General features: G+C 33.5%; 1 protein-coding gene across 2 annotated transcripts in view; it reads left to right on the top strand.

Annotated features, from left to right (window-relative positions):
• Positions 1-13,813, top strand: part of STRN (striatin) — a 108,086-nt gene that overhangs the window by 66,564 nt on the left and 27,709 nt on the right. The window contains exons 7-10 of one of the 2 annotated variants that reach the window (XM_005901910.3): positions 756-891; positions 4,222-4,332; positions 6,989-7,132; positions 11,133-11,269. In XM_005901910.3, coding sequence (XP_005901972.2) covers positions 756-891; positions 4,222-4,332; positions 6,989-7,132; positions 11,133-11,269 — 528 coding nt within the window. The remainder of the gene's footprint in view (positions 1-755; positions 892-4,221; positions 4,333-6,988; positions 7,133-11,132; positions 11,270-13,813) is intronic. The other variant, XM_070379736.1, reaches the window with a different exon arrangement.

The raw sequence follows: 13,813 nt of genomic DNA on the forward strand, positions 1-13,813 counted from the left end.
TATTTCTAAATGTATAAAAATGAGACATAATGGTCCTTGTTAGATTTGTTATTAAATCTAAGTTATGTATATCTCTGAAAGATCAATATTTTAAGAAAAATTTGAATATATAGACAGTTATTAGAGGAAATTGGTGGAAGCTTGGGACGGTGGAAATAATAATGGGAAGAGTTCTCCCTCCCCAACTCCCTCCAACGGAATACCTTCTCAATGTTGTGGCATGCATTTCTGAGTTTGTGGTTTTTGTGATTTTACATTTTGTGAGGGAATAATGTACTAGACTTAAAATTTATCATGGTTATATTCTGAAAAATTCTTGCAGTGTTTTATGAAGTGTTTCTTCTTTGGTTAGATTAGAATATCTGCACATTGTACAGATTGCATTCCAGAAATGTAAGATTTGATTGTGGTTCTCATAATACAGTATGTCAAGGACATTTTTCATCTGCTATAATATAAATTCATATGTTATATTCCAATGTTTTCAGTATGTGATTCCATTTGTTTATTTAAAAGAAGCCATCATTGAACAAAGTTTAAATTACTGCTTTAAAATGTTTAATATATATAAAATCTTAAAATGATATCTGTGTTTTCTACTGAATTGTATAGGTTTGATACAGCAAAGATGTATTTTCCGAAGAAAATAATGATTGGGTTTTCTCATTCAGGGGTAAAGGGATATTGTCTTCTTTATTTAAATTAATTCCATACTATATTCCAATATTTTAATTGAGCATGCTTTTTATCATTAGATTGTTAGGAAGAAAGTATTGCCCGATAGCAGTGAAGATCGAGATACAAAAGAAGCTCTAAAGGAGTTTGACTTCTTGGTTACATCAGAAGAAGGAGACAATGACTCCAGAAGTGCAGGCGATGGAACAGACTGGGGTAAGGAGGAATGCTGTATCCAACAAGAGATGTTATATAAATGAACAAAACTAATATTTTACTAGGAAAGCAGCATCTTGAAGAACGCTTGAAATCTTGAACACTTGAAATATTGAAATCTTGGACATTCTATGGACTTTTTACTATCATGACCTTTTTTCCAGGATGTGTGTCTGTTTAAAGAAGGTTGTACAGCTATTTACCTTCCTCATCTTTTTTTTTATTTTAACATAAGTGGTAGAGTATGAAAATAATTTGAATTTATAGAATGTTTCTGCCTAAACAGTAGAACTTGCAAATCTAGATTTTGTGGAAATTGAGTATGAGAACATTGTAGAAGATCTCATTATTTTTTCTTTTCTTTCTTAGTTTTTTTTGGCCATGCCACATGGCATGTGGGATCTTAGTTCCCTGGCCAGGTATCAAACCTGTGTTCCTTGTAGTAGAAGTACAAAGTCTTAACACTGGCCTGCCAGGGAAGTCCTTGTAAAGGACTTAGAAATCTCATCTCTGGCATCTTCTGGTTTACCACAGTTCTCCTATGATTTTATGTTACTGTTGTTATCAGTATGGTGTTAAGAGGGTGATATAGCTAAATTTTTACTTTAAAAAGCTGAAGGCATTCTAGGATCTAAAATCTAACTCAGTTTAATTTATTATTAAGATGTAATTGATGAAAATCTACATTTTTGATTGTTAGATTTTTCTGAAAAAAGGAGACTTTCTATTATTGATAGTAGAATAAAAATGTTGAGTTTTTAAGTTCAGAGACCCAGTGATCTGTTTTTTAAACTGTGGACTGAAACTTGTTAAAAATAGATTTCTGATTATTCTGGTTCATTTTGGCTTATTTCAGTCATTCAACAAATACTGATTATGTGCCTTCTTTGTGCCAAGTCTTTTAGATGAAGATCCCTACCCCTGTGGGCCTACATTCTACTAAGAGGATGTAGGCAGTAAGAGATAAACATGATAAATGATGTTTATCATGTAAGTCAGAATGTGATAAATGCAATGGGAAATAAAAAAAGTAGAACAGAGTAAGTAGGATGGAGAGTGCTGGGGACAGGGTAGGGTGAAGTGGATTGGTTACAATATAAGATAGAGTGATCATGGAAGGTGCATTGAGAGGGTAACATTTGAATGAGAGACAGCATGGATGAGAGAGTTAGCCACATGGTATCCAGGGAAAGAGTGTTCAAGAAGAAGAAAACTAGAACATATGCCCTAAGATAATTGTAATCCAGGTATGTTTGAGGAATTCAAGGAAGCTAGGGTGGCTGGAGCAGAATGATAATGAGGGGAATGTAGTAAGAAGTGACCGAATCAAGTGGAGCTGTGTAGACCACTGGTGAGATGGAGAACCATGGGACTGTTGAGCCAGAAGGGTGAGGGACATGATCCAACTTTTGTTTGAAAGCATCACTTTGGCTGTGTGTTGAGAATAGACTACCCAGGGCAATTAGTGTTGGCAGTAGACATGAAGTACATAAGGGAAAACACTTGTTGTAATTCTAGCAAGAAACAGAGGTCAGAGAAGGGTGGATATGCTGAGGAGTCGTCAGATTCTGGATGTGTTTTAAAGGTAGAGAAACAATATTTCCTGAAATAGTTGTTGTGGGGTTTGGGAAAAAAGGGAGGTTTTTGGTCTGATCAAATGAAAGTATAGTTCAGTTCAGTTCAGTCGCTCAGTTGTGTCCGACTCACTGCGACCCCATGAACTGCAGCACGCCAGGCCTCCCTGTCCATCACCAGCTCCCAGAGTTTACCCAAACTCACGTCCATTGAGTTGGTGATGCCATCTAACTATCTCATCCTCTGTCATCCCCTTCTCCTCCCGCCTTCAATCTTTCCCAACATTAGGGTCTTTTCGAATGAGTCAGCTCTTTGCATTAGGTGGGCAGAGTATTGGAGTTTCAGCTTCAGCATCAATCCTTCCAGAGAACACCCAGGACTGATTTCCTTTACGATGGACTGGTTGGATCTCCTTGGAGTCCAAGGGACTCTCAAGAGTCTTCTCCAACACCACAGTTCAAAAGCATCAATTCTTCAGCGCTCAGCTTTCTTTATAGTCCAACTCTCACATCCATACATCACTACTGGAAAAACCATAGCCTTGACTAGACGGACCTTTGTTGACAAAGCAATGTCTCTGCTTTTTAATATTCTGTTTAGGTTGGTCATAACTTTCCTTCCAAGGAGTAAGTGTCTTTTAATTTTGTGGCTGCAATCACCATCTGCAGTGATTTTGGAGCCCCCCAAAAATAAATCAGTCACTGTTTCCACCATCTATTTCCCATGAAGTGATGGGACCAGATGCTACGATCTTAGTTTTCTGAATGTTGAGCTTTAAGCCAGATTTTTCACTCTCCTCTTTCACTTTCATTAAGAGGCTCTTTAGTTCTTCTTCACTTTCTGCCATAAGGGTGGTGTCATCTTCATATCTGAGGTTATTGATAGGGCCTTCAAATAAGTTGGGGAACCCTGTAGATGGAAGAGATTGGATGAGAAAGATTGGGAGTTTGGTTTTGTGTGTTTGGTTTTGATTAGTTTTCTAATGGAAATGCAGAGTAAGCAAGTGGATATATGTCTTGAGTTCAGGTGAGAGTTCTGAGCTAACACTTACATAATGTTATATGTATACAGTAATTCATTTTATAGTAAGTATAAAATACGTAACATATTTGCTTTTTAAATTTTGTACTCCTGAAATAGTGAAAATTAATGGTGGCATTTCTTTTTTCTTAGAAGCTCAGTTTCCAGCTTTAAATATTTATAAATTAATGGGTCACAAATCATTTTAAGTGTTGAATGCCAGATTGATTAATAAGTTTGCAAGGTGCTATTTATAAAGCCTATAAAATAAAAGTGGTCTTTTGCTGATAAACACATGCCAGAAATATAGTTTTTGAAAAGATCATTGAAGACTATTTTGTACAAATGCTTAATAGTCTTCTTTCATTACATAAATTAGTAAGAAATTTTTTTTGTGAGTCAATCCTAATCACAGTCTGAAAATGAGGGTTTCTTGATGGTGGACTTTTGAGGCTTAATTTACTAAAAGTCACTCAAATGTTGCAGTTTTTTTTTTTTTCCCCCTATGTGTGTTTCAAGGGAAATTTAATATTATTACCAAGGAAATAGAATTGACCACTGTTTCTTGGATATTATATTTCTTGTGACATGTATCTAATGAATAAATAATAACTTTAAAATTGGTAATACTATGAAGAAGATGGTTGTTATGTCATTCATTGACATAACAGTGAATTGACTTTGAATGTTCAATATCTTATTGAAAAAGGCTTTCATTTGTTTCACTCTGTTTAGAAAAGGAAGACCAGTGTCTCATGCCTGAAGCTTGGAATGTGGACCAGGGAGTAATTACCAAACTCAAGGAACAATACAAAAAGGAGAGAAAGGGGAAAAAGGGGGTGAAGAGTAAGTGGAAAACATTGTATCTGTCAATCATAAATCTTACCTCTTTCATATCCCCCAATTTTTTTTTCCAATGTTTTCCTAAAACTTACTTACTCTTTTTTTTTCCTTCTCCTGACCTCTTTCCTTTTCACTTGCTCTTTAGGGGTGCAAATTAAATGGTTAGATATTTGGTCATGAACTTTGAAAAAGAAAAAAGCTGTGAATATAATTATGCAACCATAATGTATCCCAATAATAAATCTAGAGCATCATGAGTGTATGGGACTGTGTTTTCAAACATAGCAATAATTTGATTTTTCAAATTATATGTGCTTAATTACAGTAATGATTTTTTACTATTGATAGTTTAAATCTCATCTAGTGTGACCTTCTGGCAAGCCACCAAAATAATTGCTTACAATTTTAGGTCTTGGTCACAGAAAGAAGGTTAATTTCTACCCCTGAATATCCTGGCTGTTCATAACACATGGTTCATTTGCTCTCATCACTATGTGTTATACAGGTCACAGAGTCAGACACAGCTTTTTTAAAGTACTTATTTTTCTAATTTAAAATTTTGGCCAATGTCATTTATAATATTACCAATTAGGTTTTTTCTTTTCCCAACAAAATGTGTTCCACATCAAAAATGGAAACTAAAATGAAATTTCTAGCGCTGTGCATCATATATATATATTATCTTATTCAAGTTATTAGTAAGGTTTAACAGTAGATCTAGTTAGGTATATAAAATAGAAATACAAAAGCTTTCACACATCCCTGGAAACCATCTTAACCACCTTTTTAGGAGAGCAAGGTTAAATTACCTCCTTGTGCTACCACTCTCATTGACAGTATGGACATGGGTCTCCCTTGTACGGCAATAGGAATTTCATCCTTTGGGATATTAGTGTACAGTGGGATTAAAATCCAACTTGAGTGAGGCATGTATTTAAAATTGCAAAAGACTGGAGGGATATGCTTTTTCTTTTTCTCTTTTTTGTAGTGATGCTCAGGATTATCAAAAATTAGTCATTCATTTATAACCTAGTAGTTACTCATAAGTATTTAAATCTTTATTTAAAATATCTTAGAACTTGCAAGTATTTCACTTTAATGGATAGAAAATCAGTGGCCTTTATTGATATTAGCATTGTACCAACTATTATGTAACAGAGAGAGAACGTCATTTAATGCCTTCTCAGTATTAATTAATCACAATGAGAAAGGTTAATATTAAAACATAAGAACATTTTCTACTTTTTATTAAAAATACTGATACAATTTAATTTTAATAAGCAATAGTGAGACATGGTTTGTTATGACTTTTCATAGCCATGATAAAATCATTTAAGCTGAAATTTTAAGGAATATTTGTCATATGCAAGAAACAAGGAGAATGTTTTATTTATCAGATTGACTTAAAGTTAATATATTTGTCATTATGCTACAATAATAAATGTCTTAAAATGTAAAAGACCTTTTAATTGAAAGGGTATCAAGAACTTATGTAGAATTCATCTATTATTTATTATTTGGTTCTTATCAAATATCAAGGCTTCGCTGTAGTTAGAGTTTAGCATTTAAGGTCTCAAGCTGCACTATTTGACCGAAATAGTATTCCTGCTAACAGAAGCTAGTGGATTTCCTGAGCCTGAAGATTGTGATCATTGTTTCAGGCATATGGTACATAGCTTTTTAGTATGGTGAGAAAAAATGATTCTTTAGGAGGAGAAAGGCTAATGTTTTTCATGACGAGAGAAGGACTGAAGAGTTCAGGACATTTTATCATCATCAGTTTAGGTTATCTTGATAAAATGATAGTCTGGGAGCAAGAGGAGACATGATAAAAACAGAACTGAAAGATGTAAAATGAAAACAGAACTGAAGGAAAGCATTAATTTATAAAGCATAATAGGTATCTTTTTAAATTGAGCTGTTTCTCATTGCAAGAGGTTGTGTCTTTATAATATGGGCTAGTAGAAATATTTTCAGTCAAATTGTGTTCTCTAATCACACTATCTTAGAATATATTTCTAGGCAATAGTTAAAATTGCTTAAAAATAGGAAAAAGCCATAATGGACTATGGGTAAGATTTTCCCATTCTTAATTAAACTTATAACAGGAAAAACAACCGAAGATCTGTTTCAGCCTCTATCCTATATAAAACAGTCAAAACAGGGATGTGGGAGAATGAAGCATCAAAGTACAGGTAAGTAATTGGTAGGGTGTGAGACTTAACCTTGGGTACCATATTTTCAGGATGTAAAGCAATGAATGCAGCTTAATTTAAACAAACAGAAAAGAATGTGATTGTTTAGTTTAGCACACAGTAGCTTCACAGTCTGTGGTATCTGTGTTTAGAGTTGTATATAAGGATTCTAGAATAATATTTTTAATGATCCAAATTGCACAGGAACATTTTTTCATGCAAATAATGACATTATTCCATTAGCTTAATTTAAAAAATATATGTAAAACATAATTTTTCAAGAGTAGTATACCTTTTTAAAAGTCTTAAAAACTTAGAAAATAAATTACTCTTTAATATAATATAGTATGGTAGTTTTAAAGGTGAATATTGGCAGATGTAAATAAGGTTTATGGCACCATTTTGATGCAGTTGGATAATTCTGTTTTCTCTTTTTTGTTCTCTCCCTCCCTTTTCGGGGCTAGGGCCCAACAGGTCAAAACTACAAGATATGCTTGCTAATTTGAGAGATGTTGATGAACTTCCCTCCTTGCAGCCATCTGTGGGTTCACCCTCCAGACCCAGCAGCTCCAGGCTTCCTGAACATGAAATAAATAGGGCAGATGAAGGCAAGTACTTGTGACACACTAGAGCACAAAAAGCACTTGGATGTACTTACTAAATTCAGTTAGTAGAGAGCTCTCTAAGAGAAGAGTTTTACTCTACACATGTTTAAACTATGTATGTAGTACTCCACATTGTAGGCTTTCTTATATTCAAGGGGGTTTGATTATAGCTATAGTCTTGTAAGACTTGAAAAAGGATGCATAAACTTAAAACCAAGTCTAAATTGTAGTTTAGAACATCCCCCTGCAGCTTCACAGAAGCCATGTAGTTGATGTGCATACATGTAGTTCTAATACCATCCCAACAATGAGAAAACTGAGTATATACATAGTTAGTAAATGTTTACTTTGAGACTCACATAAATGTTTTCATGCTGCTGCTGCTGCTAAGTCGTTTCAGTCGTGTCCGACTCTGTGCGACCCCAGAGACGGCAGCTCTGGCGTCCCTGGGATTCTCCAGGGAAGAACACTGGAGTGGGTTGCCATTTCCTTCTCCAGTGCATGAAAGTGGAAAGTGAAAGTGAAGTCGCTCAGTCGCGTCCGACTCTTTGTGACCCCATGGACTGCAGCCTACCAGGCTCCTCCGTTCATGCGATTTTCTAGGCAAGAGTACTGGAGTGGGGTGCCATCATCTTCTCCGTTGTTTAAGCAATTTATCATTGACAAAAAGAGAAAAAAGGCACCTGAAAGTCTAGTCACATTTCCTTGTTCTCTCTCAGTCCTTGTCTATGTGCATATACTTTTTACAGTTATAGTCACCAGGTAGAAGAATTCAGTTGTATTTATATATATAAAATCATAAATTCATGATTATAATTTTAAGATTTAAAATTTTAAATTAAATATTCTATTTTAGACTTGATACCTAACCATTCCCCTTTTGGATATTTAGATTATTCCCAGTTTTTTATAGTATAATCTTGTGTTATATAAATGCAGTTTTCCATCTCTTAGATAGAAGTTCCGATATTCCTATTTATAAATTATAAAATGCTTATATGTGGAAATTGATTATAAAATATATATTTACATTAGCTGAAAGTCATGAGTGACATAAAATTAATCTTCATGATTAATGAATATATTTTGAAATTTATTTTTGAAAATTGCCTTGAATTTAAATATTATAATTATTTGCAGTGGATATGTCTCTTCAAATTATTATTTATTGAATAAAACCACCAAAGTCACAGAGGAAACATGTATTATTATTCTTTCTTGGTTTTAAATTTGGTTGTTTTTTAGAGAAATGTAAATTGACAGACCCTTGATGGATAGATTTTTGTGTTTGGAATACTTTTTCAATAAATTGTTTGATCATTGCACAGCTAATTTATTAGTATTAATTATAGTATACTGGGAATTCGTTTTCCATACATTAAATAATGAAGAACCACATATGATACCTTTACATTCTAGATGAACAATTTATTTGACGTAGGTACGTATCTTTTAAATTAAGATGTGAATCATGGGGCCTCAACAGGTATGTTTGTAACTCACTAGGAGATTCATTCAGCTGATACTATAGATGTGAGAATTTTAATCAACTTCCTTTATTCTAAGATCAGGTCTGGATAAGAAGGAAAGTTAGTTTTTCCTCTTATTCTAATAATCTCAAAAGAATTTTATCAGAAATTTCATCTTATAGAATTATTTTTTCTTAATTGAAAGATAATTGGTTTACAGTGTTATGTTGGTTTCTGCCATGTAATCCACTTATAATAATAGAGGCAGAATATGTTCTAAATGACATATATGCAGAAAAGAATGTATAAACCACAGAAAATGCCCCTAATTAAAAAAAAATTAAGAACCTTTAGAACAGAAGTGTTGAATGTCTAACTTATGATCTGTAGTATTGGTCCTACGTCTGCTTCCACAGTACAGAATTTTCACAAGTAGAAAAGGCATTTAAGAAATATGTTGTAGATTTAATTGCCTGTGACTGATGCTTTCCAGTCTCCAGTCCAGTTTCAGAAGAAGTTTCCATAGCTTGTATGTGCTATGTAAGTTTATTGCTATATTTTTATTATAATTATTCAGAAGGCAGTGAGTGCTGCACTTGAGGCATATTTAAATTATTTTGTAAAAGCTGATTAGAGCCTGTAATATTTAGTTACTAATAGAAATGTGACCTCTAATCGAAAGTTCTAAGGACTCTTAGAGGGCAGTCAGTTCATGGTTTGCCCATTGGAGCTCTCTCTTTGCCCCTTAGGTCTGCTGGTTTAGCCACTGGTATGTGTGGAAGCAGTGCTTGGTTGCCTTTCTTTGTTTTCAGATTTTACTTGGCCATTCCTAGAACAGTTAGTTAAATTAGCCCATGCAGTGTGAGTGACCAAATCACAAATCTTAGTTTTTTGGGGGACGTGGGGAGGAACCATTTTCACTTCATATCTGAACTGAGTTTTCTGGCAATATTAGGCGTGAAAACAAAAGAACACCTGGCTGAAGCTCTAACCTCCTAGTCTCATGTGAATCATTTGGTTGAAATTTTGGCATGAAAATTGCTGTTCTAAATGAAACAATTCCTGCTCTTTATTAGTAAATGTTTAGAGTTGTTCAGACCCCTTATAAGACATGTGGTATGTTTGTGTAAAACCCATTTTTATTATTGTAGCTTTATTGTGTGGTGGTTTGAAAATGTCTTATCAATTTATACTCTATTTTGTTCTTGTAACGATTTTGAGTAGAGTTCCTGCCACTAGTATTTTTAAAAGTTCATAGCTGTTCTTTTCATTTCTTCAATATTTATGATTGAATCTAAAATTATATTATTGAATGTGAAACTGAAAAACATCTCATAAATCAATTCTCTGCATACATTGATTAGTACAGTTGACTTGTTTCTTAAAAAAAAAAAGTTCAGTTCAGTCGCTCAGTTGTGTCCGACTCTTTAACTTCTTCAGCAGCCAAAGTTAAACTACTAAATTCATCTAATCAACTCATAAATGTTTGTCATCAATAAAGTCACTACCTTGAGAAAACTACTTAAAGAATGATCTCTGATGGCTTGTCAGAATGATTGGCATTTATAAGTGTTCCAGTAGACACTTTAATAAAAAACTTCTTTGAAATGAGTATTTTTAAATGAAATATAATATATCTACAGTAAACTGCTAAGTCATAGGGATGAGCTCAGTGAGTTATCTCTAAGCAAAACCAGTCGTGTCACCACTGCCTAGGTCAGGAAGCAGAATGTCACCAGGGCCTAGAAGTCCTGATGGTGCTGCCTTCAAACACTGCCCCTTCCCTCTTCTCCAGTGGTAGTCTTGAGTTCTGACAACACAAATTAGCTTTGCCTTATATATGCGTTTTTTACTAATACAATTATGACCCATTTTCATTTGCGATTTCTCTTATTTAAGTTATAGAATTAACCAATTTTATTTTGAATGCAGCCAGCAATGTTCAAAATCACTATACATGTTTTAATGTACATTACCATATGTAAAATAGATGACCAGTGCAAGTTCAACACATGAAGCAGAGCACCCAAAGCCAGTGCTCTGGGACAACCCAGAGGGATGGGGTGGGGAGGGAGTTGGGAGGGGGGTTCAGGATGGGGAGACACATGTTTACCCATGGCTGATTCATGTCGATTATGGCAAAAATCATCACAATATTGTAAAGTAATTATCCTTCAATTAAATTAATTAAAAAGATTAAATCACTTACTGTACATATTTTAATAATTGATAGAAATCACTTGGGTAATTAGCATGAAATATCAAATGAGAAAAATCTACTTTTATACATTTATAAATTTTTTTCTATAGTGAAAAAGGGTTTGTTTCATGTTGTACTTTTCTAATTAGATGATACCTTTAAATGGTTAAAATATGGAAAAGAGCAAGCACTTCTTCAGGATTTTCTGTGTACTGAATTTTACTGTGTTTGAAAGCATTTATAAATAATCAAATGTAGATATGCCCTTATGAAATTAATTGTTGACTACTTAGAAGTGTTTTTTTTTAATGTTTCTTTTGTCTTCCCCCTTCAGTGGAAGCACTGACGTTTCCTCCTTCTTCTGGGAAGTCATTCATCATGGGAGCAGATGAAGCACTTGAAAGTGAACTGGGACTGGGAGAATTGGCAGGCCTTACAGTGGCCAACGAAGCAGATTCATTAACTTATGATGTGAGTAGCAGTTTTATTTTTGTGGTTTTAATTTATTTTTTAAAAAATAGAAAGTTCATTTTATAGAAAAAGATGACAATTGTGAGACTTCTTCACAAGTGTGGAATTTCAGTTTTAATCACAAACTTTGAAAATATGAGCATAACAATACTTTTCACATCATGCAGATTAAAATTATAGGTTTTACCTAAATCTGTAAGTCAGTAGAGCTTATTCATTGGTTTTAGATAAGGGAAAGAATTCCTTTTTCTATCACCAAGATTGGGTGTGTCTTATGTTTTGAGGTACCATGTCTGCCTAATGGCAACATTTGTCTTGCTTATTTAATACATTGTGAATAAGACAACAACTGAGAAACTAGTTTTAGCTGTTGTTAGACAAGGTGTATGCAAGATACTTTGCAGATGCTAAGGTTGACCTATCAGTGATTTGGACCAAAACTGGAATCTTTATACCTTTATGCACACATCCATTTAGTTAATCTCAAACACAGTTCTTTTATAATTGTTCATTGTCATCAAGTATCAGAAAAACAGTTGCTTATTTCATAAAGTATTTACAGCCTACCTTATCTCTTCATTAAAATCCTTTCAGTTTTATACTTCATCGTCTTCGCTGGGGAATACAGTGCAGCTGCAGCCACGTAGAGGATGTAGTATGGATCCCTAAGTGAACCTTGGAAGTATTCCAAAGAGAAGCCTCACCACTCACTCCTCTTCCCTTAGATCAAAACTCTCCCCTCTATGCTAAGCCCTTTAGTAAGTCTTTCGGGTTCTACCGCCAACAACTGAAATCCATATAGTACATCTTTTTTCTTCCCCTCCTGGTCCATTTTTCTTCATCTGGATCTACCACAATAACTTAACCTAAACAGGCTCCTTGCACTCCATTCTCCGATACAGATTTTGGAAAACAAAACAAAACAAAACTCTGTTTTAAGTGTTTTTATATCCTTATAATTTATGTCTTTTAAAAACACCATTTAGCTGGCTTTTATTTTTTAACCTTTGACAACCTTGTAAAATTAGGAAGCATTTAGTCTGTTTCTTTTTAAAATAATTAATAATATTTGTACTTAATCCTGCCATTTTTTGTGCCGCCTATTCTGTGTTTTTCTATTTTTGCCTAAATTGGGATTGCTTATTTTTTATCATTCACCCCTCTCCATTATTTGAAGCTTATGCACTCTTTCATTACTTTGTACATTACAGATTACTACACATATTCTTATCAAAATTTTATATACAAGGATCTTTAGAACACTTTATTTAAAATACTCCCACCCAATGTACATGTCATTCCTGTTATATATTTTATTTCTGTGTACATTAATCTTCTACCAGCTTCTGTTTTGTATACTCAGTAGTCAGAATTATCTGTTTTACATTAACTGTCTTGTCTTTTTCCATTCTCCCCTGCATATTTGACTGCCCATCTGGGTTCATTTTTCTTTTACTCTAAGAATACAGTATATCTGTTTAATGAAGATCTATTGGTGCCTAACTCTCTTAGTTTTTAATTTTCTTGAATTGTCTTTACTTGTCTCTTTTTTTGCCTGACTAGGCTATTATCTCTGATTTCAAATTTCACTTTGCAAAAAATTTTTAAGTGCTGTTTGTTTCCTTTATTTATTTTTAATTGAAGGATATTTACAAAAATTGTATTGGTTTTTGTCATACTTTTTTTAGTGCTTTAAATATATTTCATTTTTTTGTTGTTTTCTCTTAAAATCAACTGTCATTTCTGTTTTTGGTTATTCAGTAGTGGACAGTTTTTCCTGTGACTGATATTTCTCTATGCCTTGATTGTCATAAAAGATTTCAGTGGTTTTTAAAAATTTAATTAATATGTTTCCTTGAGTTCTATAATGTTCTCAGCCATTCTCTTTAGATACTGCTTTTACACCTCTCTCCCTCCCTCTTTTCTTCTTCTAGAACTGTTTTATATTGTTAGATCCTCTTTCTATATTCTGTTTCTGATTCTCTTTCTTCTGTGTTTTCCATCTTTTGTTTTTCTGTACTTCAGTCTAGATTTTTTTAATGACTCATCTTCCAGTTAGCTAATTCTCTCTTCAGTTATATGTGATCTGTAATTAAACTCATCTAATGAAATCTTATATCTTTTCTTCTAGGGTTACTTTTTAAAAATTATTTACAGATTTCTTCCAGAATTTTCAGTCTTTTATCTTCTTGAACATAGTAAGCATGATTACTTTAAACTTTGAATCAGAGACTCAGTAGTAGTTCTGTTACTAATTATGTGTTATTTCTGTTTGTTTTCATTTGTGCTGTTGTATCTCATATGGGTATGGTTATTCTGTACTATGTCCAAATAGCTATATTTGAAAAATTGTCTCTAGAAATAATTTCAGGCCTAAGTTTACATCTTTCCACAAAGAGTATATTTTCATTTTCTTCTCTCAGATGTCGCAGCCACTAGAAATCTGGATCACATGCTTCATTTTTAGTTTTTGAGATGGTCTAAAGCTCATCTACAATCTTTTAAAGGCTTTTGTTCTTCTAGTTCACTCTTATGTGTAGGATA

Source organism: Bos mutus, chromosome 11 (genome assembly GCF_027580195.1).
Source record: "Bos mutus isolate GX-2022 chromosome 11, NWIPB_WYAK_1.1, whole genome shotgun sequence".
In the NCBI taxonomy this organism is placed as follows: domain Eukaryota; kingdom Metazoa; phylum Chordata; class Mammalia; order Artiodactyla; family Bovidae; genus Bos; species Bos mutus.